Source organism: Cuculus canorus, chromosome 8 (genome assembly GCF_017976375.1).
Source record: "Cuculus canorus isolate bCucCan1 chromosome 8, bCucCan1.pri, whole genome shotgun sequence".
NCBI lineage: Eukaryota > Metazoa > Chordata > Aves > Cuculiformes > Cuculidae > Cuculus > Cuculus canorus.
Window position 1 is genome coordinate 13814984 of NC_071408.1, and position 12879 is coordinate 13827862.

General features: G+C 36.3%; 1 protein-coding gene across 2 annotated transcripts in view; it reads right to left on the reverse strand.

Moving 5' to 3' along the window:
* Nucleotides 1-12879, reverse strand: part of AGL (amylo-alpha-1, 6-glucosidase, 4-alpha-glucanotransferase) — a 37062-nt gene that overhangs the window by 15809 nt on the left and 8374 nt on the right. The window contains exons 6-22 of one of the 2 annotated variants that reach the window (XM_054072942.1): nucleotides 12593-12774; nucleotides 12256-12367; nucleotides 11834-11954; nucleotides 11548-11650; nucleotides 11360-11457; nucleotides 10664-10803; nucleotides 8658-8845; nucleotides 6991-7114; nucleotides 6254-6417; nucleotides 5628-5729; nucleotides 5267-5419; nucleotides 5038-5188; nucleotides 3791-3915; nucleotides 3568-3680; nucleotides 2679-2813; nucleotides 2077-2207; nucleotides 1357-1493 (exon numbers count right to left, since the gene is read on the reverse strand). In XM_054072942.1, coding sequence (XP_053928917.1) covers nucleotides 1357-1493; nucleotides 2077-2207; nucleotides 2679-2813; nucleotides 3568-3680; nucleotides 3791-3915; nucleotides 5038-5188; nucleotides 5267-5419; nucleotides 5628-5729; nucleotides 6254-6417; nucleotides 6991-7114; nucleotides 8658-8845; nucleotides 10664-10803; nucleotides 11360-11457; nucleotides 11548-11650; nucleotides 11834-11954; nucleotides 12256-12367; nucleotides 12593-12774 — 2279 coding nt within the window. Of the gene's footprint in view, nucleotides 1-1356; nucleotides 1494-2076; nucleotides 2208-2678; nucleotides 2814-3567; nucleotides 3681-3790; nucleotides 3916-5037; nucleotides 5189-5266; nucleotides 5420-5627; nucleotides 5730-6253; nucleotides 6418-6990; nucleotides 7115-7470; nucleotides 7595-8657; nucleotides 8846-10663; nucleotides 10804-11359; nucleotides 11458-11547; nucleotides 11651-11833; nucleotides 11955-12255; nucleotides 12368-12592; nucleotides 12775-12879 lie in introns of both variants that reach the window. The other variant, XM_054072943.1, reaches the window with a different exon arrangement.

Here is a 12879-nt window from a genome sequence, read left to right on the forward strand (position 1 = left end):
CCTCCTGCTCCAAAACTTCAGCTGAGAGATGTAGTCTAAGAAAAGCAGTAGGGAAATACCTGTACTATTATATAAATGGGCAACAGCGTCAACTACAGAAAGAGATTATATTTTGCTAGTCTTGTAGAAAAAAAAAAAATCATCAGAAAGCAATTATTAAAAGCGAGTAGCAAAGGAAAGTTGCAACTTGAAAGGCTTCACTCCAACCCAAGTGTGGGGAGGTTTCTCATTGCTTTGAAAACTAGGACTGAACAGATGAAGTTTCAGAACCGGGATAGAAAAATTATCAGAAGGCTAAATATCTACAGCCACTAGTGAAAAGGACTGCAGACCTGGGCCAAGGACTTGGGATTCTGGAACTTCACCATTCTTGTGTCACTGCCAAGAATTTGACACCTGGGAAGCCTCTCTTGTTTCATTCTAGGACTGCTAAAGAACATCACAACAACCTACTAGAAAGCCACTAAAGATTTAAACCTTGCAGATGAAGACTGTGCAGGTGAAGAAAGTACGTGCCAATATATTCCAATATGACACTATCTTTTTAATCCAGAAATTATGAAGGGAAAGCTGCTTATGTAAACACTGAAATTATGTAAAGTTTAGTTTTATGTGACTTCAGTAAAGCTATGGGTACTCAATATTTTCTGCCAAACAGAATGAGATGCTACAAATGGAGAACTCAAGAACTATACAGAAAAAATAAGCAGGTCTTTGAAGAGCAGAAAGTCTAACAAGTATCAGACTAACTTCTCATTGTATCACTGCACATGACTTCAAGAACAAAGTGACATAAGAATGCTAATGCCTTTATTATTATTATTCAAGTTACCCAATCAGGTCTTCATATTGTGGAATGAATAACGAATTGCCATGCACAAAAATAAAATATGACAGAGAAAGAAAAGGATTGTATTGTAATGCACCTGTACAGGTAACATGGATCTCAGTAATTCCTGTCTTCTCAGTGTTTGACTCTGCAATTTTAATATAACTGTATCGTAATCATGTATGCTCCAGTAGTAGTTAGGCTGTCTTTGAAAGTACTTAAAAAAAGTGGCCACCTTCATTTTCATTTGAGGAAAACCAAGAAACAGGGAAGGACTCCTGCAGGTGTTTATGTAAGAGCTAACAACTCCTCCGTGCCCTACGTATTTGTCACTTCCCTTTTGCAGTCTATTCTTAAATAGGATTGAGGAAAGGAAAGAAAGGCATATTAGCAGTTTAATCTCCTAGAAGAAATTGCATAGACATGGAATATGTTATAGATAGACTGAATTTAAAAATATACTAGTAATTGAAAAGGAAATAAACTAGTAAATTAAAACCTCAAAGTCACAGAGTACTTTTACTCACTTCTGCACAGGCTCCTGCACGTGAAATCAGACGATTACTGACATAATCAATCATCCAGTCTCCAGATCTTAAATTATCACAAAACGGATGACCCAAATCATTCTTTGGTCTAATGTCCGCCATCACTGACATTAACCCTGAAGATACAAACCCAACTCTGCATTAAAAGACACATCATTACTATAAATAGCAATTGTAATTCGGGAGGAAAAGGTATACAGCAACAGACAATTTAACTGGATTTAACTGCATTACTTCTCTTGTTCTGCAGAACGAGTTAGGATACCACTCAATTATAGTTTCCTCAGCATACATCCTATACAGCTATGAAAATCACTGTGGAGTAACCAGGACAATGAAATTCATACATTTGATAGACAACTGACACCCCTCAGTAATCTAGTAACGCCTGGTGTTTAATTAATGCAACTTTTCACTAGACCTATATATATTTTCTTTTTATTTTCAAAGCAAGGCCATTGGTGTTAAAACACGCAATGAATCTTAATTTTGCAGCCCAAGGCATTGAGAGAGAGGGTTCTTGCTTTAGTATCTGATTTTCTGGGTAGAACACTGATTAGTAGCGTGGCCAAGCAGAAAAAGCTGACTGCCCTTTATCCAGACAATGACACTAGTGATAAACCAGCCTTAAGGTGTGACCAAGTAGCTCTAATTCTAACTTTTTTTCCTCGACAGAAAAAAGAATGCTGAAAGTATTACCTTGGAGGCCTGCATACTTCAGTGGTGACCAGTTTGGTATATTGTAACAACCTCCACCATCTTCTTGTTCTTCTGCCTCACACCTATACAGTACTTGATTTAGGTCAGCCAAAGTTAGTTTAGACGCAATACTGTAAAAACAGTGGAGAAAAAGTATTTCCAAACCCAAAAGCAACATCAGTGAGGAAACAGAAAGGATTTCACAAGCAATTCTAGTTTCAGATTTACATTAAAATAATCAAATACATATAAGTGTTTCTCCACTTAAGCTTGGAAATTAAGAGCCTGTTTTTGCAGATGTTCTGCTCAGATATTTTGGTATTTATTTAGAAACACAGTATTAAGAACAAACCCAAAACACTAACAAGCACTCCGTGTTAGTAAATCCACTTTAAGGAGCAGTTACACAGAACTGGAACAAAAGAGAGCAGAAAGTTTTAGTATTATACACATAAAAACAGTATCTCAGAGATTTTATTGCACTCCAACAATCCAAATCCACTCATAGTAACATAAAACCCCTCACTTTAAGTTTACAGACTGTTGTTTGCTCCCTTTGTTACGCTCTTCGTTCTACTTCAAAAAGCTTAAAGAATACTCACGAAGAAAATAACGTTTTTAATATAGGTGCTGAATGATCATCAGGAAGACTTCCAGATTTAAAATGAGGGCTGAACTGGACCAAATGACTGCGGAGTACACCAACAGCCTCTTGTGCCTTTGGGTCAAGACTAACTCTGTAAATATGAACGCATAACTTGTAAAAATGTAGCACTTACAATAACTATTCCCAAGTCTCAAAAAGAATCCTATCATTCTAATTGACACAGACATTTGGCAATTATAATTGCGCTCACAGCCGAGAAGGTCAACCGTATTCTGGGCTGCATCAAAAGAAGCGCGGCTAGCAGGTTGACTGAAGTGATTCTGTCCCTCTATTCCTCTCTTGTGAGACCTCATCTGGAATACTGCGTCCAGATCTGGAATACTGCGTCCAGTTCTGGAATCCTCAATGTAAGAACTATATGGAGCAGTTAGAATGGGTCCAGAGGAGGGCTACAAAGATGATCACAGGGCTGGAACACCTCCCATACGAGGACAGGCTGAGAGAGTTAGGCTTGTTCAGCCTGGAGAAGAGAAGGCTCAGAGGAGACCTTACAGTGACCTTCCAGTACCTGAAGGGGCTACAGGAAAGCTGGGGAGGGGCTATTTGTAAATGCTTGTGGGGATAGGGTGAGGGGCAATAGGAATAAACTGGACAGGGGCAGATTAGGAAGAATTTCTTCACCATGAGTGGTGAGACACTGGCACAGGTTGCCCAGGGAAGTTGTGGCTGCCTCATCCCTGAAGGTGTTCAAGGCCAGGCTGGATGGACCTTGGGCAGCCTGATCTAGTGGGATGTCCCTGCCTATGGCAGGGGGATTGGAACTAGACAATCTTTAAGTTCCCTTCCAACGCAAACTATTCTAGGATTCTATGATAATAACTTACCTGAATACTATTACACTTCCTGGTGTTAATTTTTCAAATTCTATTTCTTGAACAAATTCATTTGGCCCTTTTATGGCAGTTCCAGCTTGCTTTATAATTTTACTGTCTTTAATCTTAGAAAAGAAAACACATTTACAACTGAAATTCAATGATTTTCTCCTAGCATAAAGTATCACAAATTACGCAACATTACAATAGAACATGGGTGAAGGAGGCTAATTACCTGGATATGCTCTCTGAGTTCCATTGTGAAATTAGGCAATCCATTTATAAAATGTTTATCTTTTTTATAAGGACTAGCACTTCTCTCAATAGTCCTAGCCTCAAGCACGACTTCTTCTATTTTTCCTGAAAAAAGTTAAATCATATTGTAGCTGTTAAGATACTTCAAATGAAAAAAGTGTCTGTTTTGAAAACATGAATCAAAATCTACAACTAAAAACCTAAATATTCAAAATATAGGTCTCCGTTGTACACGTAAAGAACAACAAAATGTGGCAAAACATATGGAGAAGTGTTTTAAATAGCCTATAAACATTCATTACACATTCATTGGCTGTACTGTATTTAAAATTGCCACTCTGTTATATTAAGTTAACCACAAAATCAGTCAACAACTAGCAAGCTAAAATTCGTCTTTTAATGATCACCAGCTCTTTTAGTTTCCTTATTATCATTTAGGAGACAGTACTAGATTGGTTTCCGAACTGCAGTTGTAGATGGTTTAGCTTATTCATAATATTAAAATATTATGATTTTCTCTATCCTTTCAGTAGTCTAAAAACTAAGGTATAAAAGTCTTGAAGCCACTTGCAAATATTTTTATATAGTACATGACCAACTAAACCAGGCACACGTGCAGTCAAAGAACCGAATATACTTAAAATGCCAGTTTGGAAAGCTTCTCTTCAGAAATACATCCAGGCAATGCATAGACATCCTTACACTTTATTACTATTAAGTACGGTAAATACTCTGTATATTAATATTATGTACATATTACCCATATATTTTTCATATACTAATTTAGGCAGTAGAAAGTGGTTTCTCATTAGATGTATTTGAAAACCACAAAAAGTCATACAGAAGAAAGCTGGATAGCAAAGATGTTGATAAATACAAGAAGATTTCAGCCTTTTTAGCCCGAATAAAAAACCTGAAATAGTAATCTCCCTAAGCCTGTCCAATTAACCATCCTGCTGTTAACTGTTTCTTACCAGTTCACAAACAAGACAGTAAACAAAACCAGACCCTCACAGGGAGCTTAGAGCAGGAGGTATACTCAACATTAATGCCTCTTAAAACTCTAAATAAGGTAAATACGTTATTGTTTAACCACTTTTGGTGCATGCATGTTAGTACATACAAAAGGAATGTTACATACTGAATATTCTCATATGAATTTCGTGTCTGAAGTTAAAATGTATGGAATTAGAATAACTTGAGTTTCTTGAAAAGAAATCTGATTACCTGGGATACACATTTCAGGCACTTCTTTACTGTAGAAGGAATTTTTAGGATCTCTGAAAGCAGTTCGACTCACAGCCACAACAGACTGGTGTGTGTTAGGACAATGTCTGGTCACTGCCACTATATCTTCATCGACTTGATCTACATACACCTAGAAAAGAAATATCATCTCAACTGTGCTCACAGAGAACAAATTTGGAGAAATCAGAATGTTAGCCTCACTTCTTGCCTGATTAAAGCCTTTAGCACCCAGCTCCTGATGCAATCTGTTTATGGCCAGCCTTCCTGCTAGAATTCCTGTTTCAAAATTAACTTCGCCAGAACTCAGATGGGCTCCTGGATTCCATTTTGAATAAAATCTCTCCTCAGATACTACAGAGATCTGTAAAGAAATTAAAATTTAAGCAAACATCAACTACCCTGAAAAAACAAACAGGTGAAAGTCTCAGCTACATAAACAACTCAAATAATGCCAACTAGTAAACTTCTTGGAATTTAAAAAAACCCCAAAATTTAAAATACTTGCCCTAGGACAAGAATAAAGTTCACACTTTTAAAAGTGATGTGAGAATTAAACTGTAGACATGTACCTGGTGTGGTACTAGTTCATCGTAGCCTTTGGTGCTTCCTGTAGCACAGCATGCCATGGAAACGATCATTGCGCTAGGAAGAGCATCGTACGCAGATCGGTGCTACATAAACAGGTAATAAATAGTGAAACAAAGACATAATTCATCCCTCCAAACTCAGCACACAGACTATATATTCAGTTAACAGAGGAATTGCTAATCACACAATCATAATTTTCTCAAACAAAGAATTATTGAAAAAAAAGACTACAAATACACTAACAAAAGCAACTTAAGAGAAGGCCTCAAAAATAAGCACTCCAATTCCCACCAATCTCTCATTTTCTTCTGTAAAACAGGAACTTGGGAGAGCAGGTTAAGAAGCAAAGACAGAACTACTTATAGTAGCTGAAATGAATGACTCAAAACAGCTCATTAAGTAGCTTTATATACTTTCCCCCTTGAAACACAAAATCTCGAATGTCAGAGGGAGTTGTTATACAATTTTATTCTCTGCATGAAAACTTGAAGATCTGAAACACATGTTTCCGAAATACTGTTGAGGAAAAACATCTAGATTGCACCAAGACTTTCCATAGTTCAGAAACATCAATTCAGAAAACTTTACTTCTATTTTAGGTGCTCACCTTAATTGGACATTCATTATCATGTGTAATATCCATAAACAGTGCATGAGCAATAGCTGGCATCAAAGGTCTCAAACGTGGCTGGACAAAAGAGCCAACAGGTTCACCTCCAAAACGATAAACTAACCTTCCCTCTTCATGGCTATTATAAGCCGTCATTGCCTCTAAAGAGCAAAACAGGTTAACTGTTTGTATAGGAATAACCACCAGAGAGTACAGCACGCACAAAGAGGTTAATGAAGCATTTTACACTTGTTATTTTGGTGTGTTCAATCATGAAATAAAAAAATCACACAACTATATTCTCCAACGTGGATAGACAATCTTGGAGTATTCCATTTACTATAGACCACGTGAAGGCAGAGAAAGATAAGGGGAAAAAAGGAGAAAAAAAAGCTGAGATCTGAAACTGTTTCTCATAGGCTTTAAGAAACTCATGCAACAAAAACCAGACATGACGTGGGACTTGCATAGCAGAACTGCGCTACAACTTTTTTCTCTCACTAGAATAAGACTGAAATATTTAACCTTCTACAAACTAATGGAGGACGTCTTCTCCTATTTTACAGCAAGTACTGGATTTTTGCCAAGTATCAAAAAAATCTAAGTCAAAAACTGCACTTCTAATTTCATACTCCTTGTAATCATAAGTGCATAATCCAGAAGAAATGTTTTCCTTGGAAAAAGCGCATCTATAATCTCTCATTGAAAAGAGACCACACATACAGCAAGCCTACCTCTTATTAAGGAGGTAATGCCCAGCCTATTCACAAAGATATTGTCCAGCTCCTCATTTCCTGTGAACAGTTCAGCCACTACAAACAAATCGGCTCGCAATTTTCTAGCTGTGTCCAGCATGTACTGCAAAAAGCACAGCCAAAAAAGCCACAGAAAGGGGAAAGGTAGATACAAAAAAGGACAAGTTTCAAAGCTAGGCAAGGATTGGACAATAGGAAAATGCCATGCAGCAAAGACAACAGAAAGCCAAAATTAAGGAATAAAAAGAAGTTGTTATACAGAAGAGGACACAAACATAAGCAAAATCAAGAATTAGCATACGACACAGGAGAAGTTTATACAGAACATGAAGAAAAGGTAATTGCATAAGCAGAGAACACAAATATGTAAGAAAAAAAAAGCATACCAATGTTAGTTTCACATTAAAAACTCCAAACCATACATGACAATCCTACATAATTTTCAACTGCTTATAGTACCTCTAATCAGGCTGGTAATTCCCAGGCGGTTGACAAAAACATTGTCAATGTACTCACTGCCCGTGAAGAGTTCAGCTATCACATAAAGATTAGGTCTGACTGATCTGGCTGTTGCTAGCATCTCCTATAGATCATAATACATTTTTAATGCATGATATCCATTGTCAGCTTTGTATATGCATCACATGCATTAACACAACTTAACAAAAGTTAAATGAGTCATTCACATATGCAAATCATTAAAAAATATTACTTACAGGTAAGATTCATAAAACCATGCCAATATTTTACAGAGACTATTTATGGACTGAGTAATTCTAGGAAATTCTCTGTAGTAGTAAAGCTAATTACAACTTTGGTTTTAAACAAGATCTTAACTCAAGATGCAAGAACAAAGGTTGCATAAATAAAGCTATCTGTTAAGAAAAGTTTAAGCCTTCGAAGTTACCATTCCAAAAATGGTAATAACAAATGAAAGAATGGCAGAAGTTTTGAAATTATATGTTCAAAAGCCACTCAAAACTTTTGCGTAGGCAAATCAAGTTGCTCTAGAGAACTCATCATAGATTTAGGTAAGCTCTAATCAAGCTAAGACTAAACAATAACAAGCTGTACTACTCAAATATATTTAAAGCTAATTTACAGATAGGTACAATTTCTGGATGTTGTCAACTCCACGGTAAACAATAACCACTAATCTTAGCAATATGTCTGCCATACTAAACTTTTGTATGTGTTCTTTACCAGCTTCGAAATTCTTGGAAGTAACCCACTTCCTGTTTAATTCACCACTGGCAAAATATATATGGCAAAGAAACAGTAAGACTTTCAAGCAAGTTGAAAGACTTGCTTGACTCCAACCAAGCCTGACAAACTGCATACTGGCAGACACTGCACTAAGTCCATCGCTACGCGAGGGAAACGTTAGCCAGGTTCATCCACATCTGCAATGTTTCAGCTAAAGTGGAGATTTCAAAGATCCAGTAGCTACACCACTCTATTAACTGTGCAAAGCAGCTAAAGCTGTATCTAAACATCACCCGCCAACACACCTTGCTTATACTAAGAGGAAGATCCATCCACATCTGAACTGTGCTATGTAGATCCTATAGGTTTTGCAGCAACATTGCAGGACTTATTTCACAGACAGAAGTTGTTTTATAATAAACATACTTAGTTATGCGTACCTCAGCTACATGAATAGGTGTTGAATGACAGTTGTCAAGACGAACACCATGGAAATATTTAGCAGTGATTTCAGTGTATTTTTTCATATGTGCCCAGAGGTATGGGCAGTCTTCAGGTTTACTACCGTAACGCAGTTTCACGCTGTCTCCCCAACAAATAAGCTCTCTTCTCAAGTAAACATTTGAACCTGTAAGGCAAAGAAATTCACTATAGTGCATCCATCCATCCATCCATCTATCTATCTATCTATCTAATACAGAATGTGCACCAAATTGAAAATGGGTTATTTCATTTTCTGCTGCTGAAGAACAGAACACACTATTGAAGAGTAAAAAATTCTAACAATAACCATATCAACTCAAAATCTACCCTACAATGATGTATAATTTCAGAATACTCCAAGGGAATATTTCACTCGTAGGAATATTTAACTTATATAGCAATACTGAAATAATTCAGATTGAAATCAAATTCCTTTTAATTCTTTAAAGTAACTGCAGTTGAGGAAAAAAAAAGAAGAAAAAAAAGCAGCGAACAAATGAGCAAAATCAGTAGTCTGGTTGTTTATACTAGCCAAATTAAAAAAAGCATCTCACTGTGTTACCATAATTAAAACTGCCACAGCTACAATGTAAAATTTTATATTCTGGTACCAGCAGACTGTGATGATGTAAGGCAAATTTCCAAAGTACTTCAACAGATAGGTCACTTAAATGGAAAAATTTCCTAAATAATTTTTGTGAGTAAGAAAATATTTATCCTCCATCTAGTCTAGTTTCATATATTATTTTTGCCATCTTTTTGATGTAATCAAGAAACCCTTTAAACCCGAGTTTACTTGTCATATACTTACTGCACAGAATGTACTGATAGATATTTAACTGTGACAAAGGCTAAAATAGTCATATCTAAAAGAAGTGACTTCTGTCCTATATAAGGCACATATTTGACAACAGCAGTAATATTTAAAAAACAAGCAAACCCACCGAACCCTTCAGAGTACTTGCAACATGTAATATTCAAACACAACCACGGATTTCTCAATAACCAGACTTCATGTAAGAGAAATAAAATTACCTTTATTTAGTTAGGTATGCTGACTAAAGCCAGTGACCAAAGGGAAAAATACAACAGTCTGCCCAACAAAGGGGAATCAGCTGAAAGTCAACTGAACAAAACCACCCTTGAAACAGGTTGCTATCTTTATGCTTGCGAAGGAGAAAAGTACTAAGTAAAAAGCAGTGAAAGGGCCGTAGATTACTTTGCAGAAATTAGGTGTTTGCTAACTCCAGATGACTCTGGAGTATCAACCAGACTAGCTTCTAAAGCAGTCAACAAACTCTTAAATGTTTTTCATCAGAATTAATCTGGCCTTTGTTTGATTCAGTTTACAGAGTGAATGATTACTCTGAAAATACAGAGTTGTCAGCCTTGCTTTTACTGGTTATCAATACTGTCCCCAAAGGGGTCAGAATATAATATTTTAGTGCATGGTGAATTCATACCCTATCTTACCTTCACAAGCAATCTGCACACTTATTTTGGATTAATTGGGTCACCTCTAGACTGCCTGATTGCCACCCAGGGCAATCAAGGATCTTTCAGGGATCCAGTTTTCACTCACTAATGCGGTAAAATACCATCCACCTTTCTATCACATTAGTTTTCTGCGACACTGTCATTATCTTATGCAAACGCTAACAAGCAGTGGTGCTAGAACAAAGTACAAAAACAATGACAGAAGTGGGGAAGCAGATGTCCCCATTTCAGTGGTACAAATCTGGTGATTTCCCTCTCAAATCTTGCAAAACTGTATCTCAAATGCCAGTTCTTAGAGTTGATCTTTATGCTGAGTGCAAAATAAAAGTGCTATAAAACTTAATATCTGTCTGCTAGTCTGCAGCTTTTATAGGAATACACCTGGAAAAAAAGATAGATTAAAGTACTTTTTGCTTTGGCTACACTATTAGGAGTTTATAAGATGATTCAAAGTTCTCTTACAAACCTGGTTCTGCAAAATTTCTAAGAGGATCATCTCCCATAACCCAGCCATTATGAGCCATGAAATAACAAGCTTTATCTGGCTGATGTATCATAGCTTCTTCTTCTTCCACAGTTAGCTCTTTGAATGGGTAAGTAAAATACCTGTGGAACAGACAGGCTGTTAAAATACTGAACCCCATAAGGTAACCCATGCTCAAATTCATTGTCTTTGAAATTCAAATATCTGCTACGAAATGGCTTGTAGATAAAAGAGATTTAAAAAAAAAAAAGCAGCTGCTAAACTATAAATTATAGGGAGCTTTCTATTTCATAGCATTCCTCCTTGAAGGAGAAATAACAGGTGTTGCCATTATCTTGGTGTCGGCTGGTAATGTAAGATTAAAGCCCTAGCCCTTCACATACACGAGTGACATCAAATACATTGAACTTGAAAGCTCGATGCTTTCCTACTTCTACCACTCTTCCACCTACAAGAGCAATTTGGACAATATAAGCCTTCTATGTGCTCCAAGTACTGTTTCATTTCATTTATTTAATAAATAGTTACCACTGTTGCTTAAAAAAAGATGGTGAATTTAAGTACATCTGATCACAGGAAAGAAAACACACTTGTACATACAAATGTGTGCTTTTAATGAACTTTGAATTCACTTTCTCAAGACAGATTCAAATAGTTTCCAAACAAGCAAAAAAATACCTGGTAACTAAGGGATGTTTTCTACTGATAGGACCCAGCTTAGGACCATCTCCAGCCATGCGTTCATAAACCACAGTCCCCAGAAGACAATTGACAGCCTAGAAGTAATTAAATAATGCATTATTGAAATGGCTGCATTTTTTTGCACTTTAAAACAACTCAGCATTAAACCACAGTAACTGTAAGACCTGTTCTTGATGGTGATTAGTTTGTCTGTATTGTTCAGCATTCAGTTCTTCAATCCTCTTGCGAAACCAGTTGCAACATTCTTCTATTGCAGCTGGTCCATTGCTTATCAAGAGAACATTACAAGCAGAGAACAATTAGAATAACTTATTTTTAAAACATGCAGTATATGTAACTAAAACGAATGAAAGTTTAAAATTTTTCCCATCTCGGAAAGTAATTTCATTTATTTGATTTTGCAAATTTAACTTCATTTGAGATTTTCACTTTTAACCAATAATACAATACCTGTGTGGTATGAATGTTGCCAGTGCTATATTCATATCTACAGTACAGCCAAATCGTCGATAATCAGGGTCCTGAACTATTTGAAGATGTTGACTTGGATCAGATTTAGTGCTCATTTTGCCTACGAACAAGTCAGAAAAAGTATTCACTAAGTAAAAATAGGCATTTAAAAGACACACAACTTCTATAATTCTGGCATAAAAGCAAGATATGGGTAGATAAAAGGTTTTGAAGGGGTGCAAAGTCTTCAAAGGCTTTACTAGCTATCAAAGCGTTCTTGCACACTTCAATCAATGCGGCAGATTTATTACATAGCAAAAAATTGGATTAATTTATTGTTAAGTTCATCTAGAATACAGTATTAATATTGCATATGTAGACCTACATAATCCACATGCTTCAACAACATATCCTTCCTTTACCTTGCGTTAGAAGGGTTTTAAATTGCTGCACAGCTTTGTTAACATCAACTTGGAAAAATTCCCATAGTTTTATTTTTGGATATATATCTTCCCAAATTATTTTACGGATACACTGTAAAAATAAAAGTTATGTTAGTTAATAATGTCAATGATTAATATAAACAAGAAAAGCCAAGTGCTCATCTGAATTGTTCAGAAAACAACCAGTTAGCAAAAGGCTATTAACTATATCTGCAACGTACACACCATTTTTTGTGCATCTCTACCATCTAAGAAATAGTAAAAGTTTATTCAGCTATTTCTAGAGTTCACTAGCTTATTCTTTGTTCTTACTTACATTCAGGTGATGATCATTTTCAATCAAGGGAGGGACGCCTTTAGCAATACACTTTCCATCAGTCACCATACAGCTCAAGTGCCACAGAGCTCTATCCAAGACCCACGCTGGCTTCAGGTGAGGAGAATTTACAAGGTTATAGCCACATTCTGGATGCATCCTGAGCCATTCACTGTTAGTGGCTTATTCAAGAAAGGGGAAAAAAAAAAAAAGACTAAGTTCACAAGCTGAACACTTCACTGCTTTATGTAAATGTCTGAACACAAAGAAGTCAGGGTACTACAGCA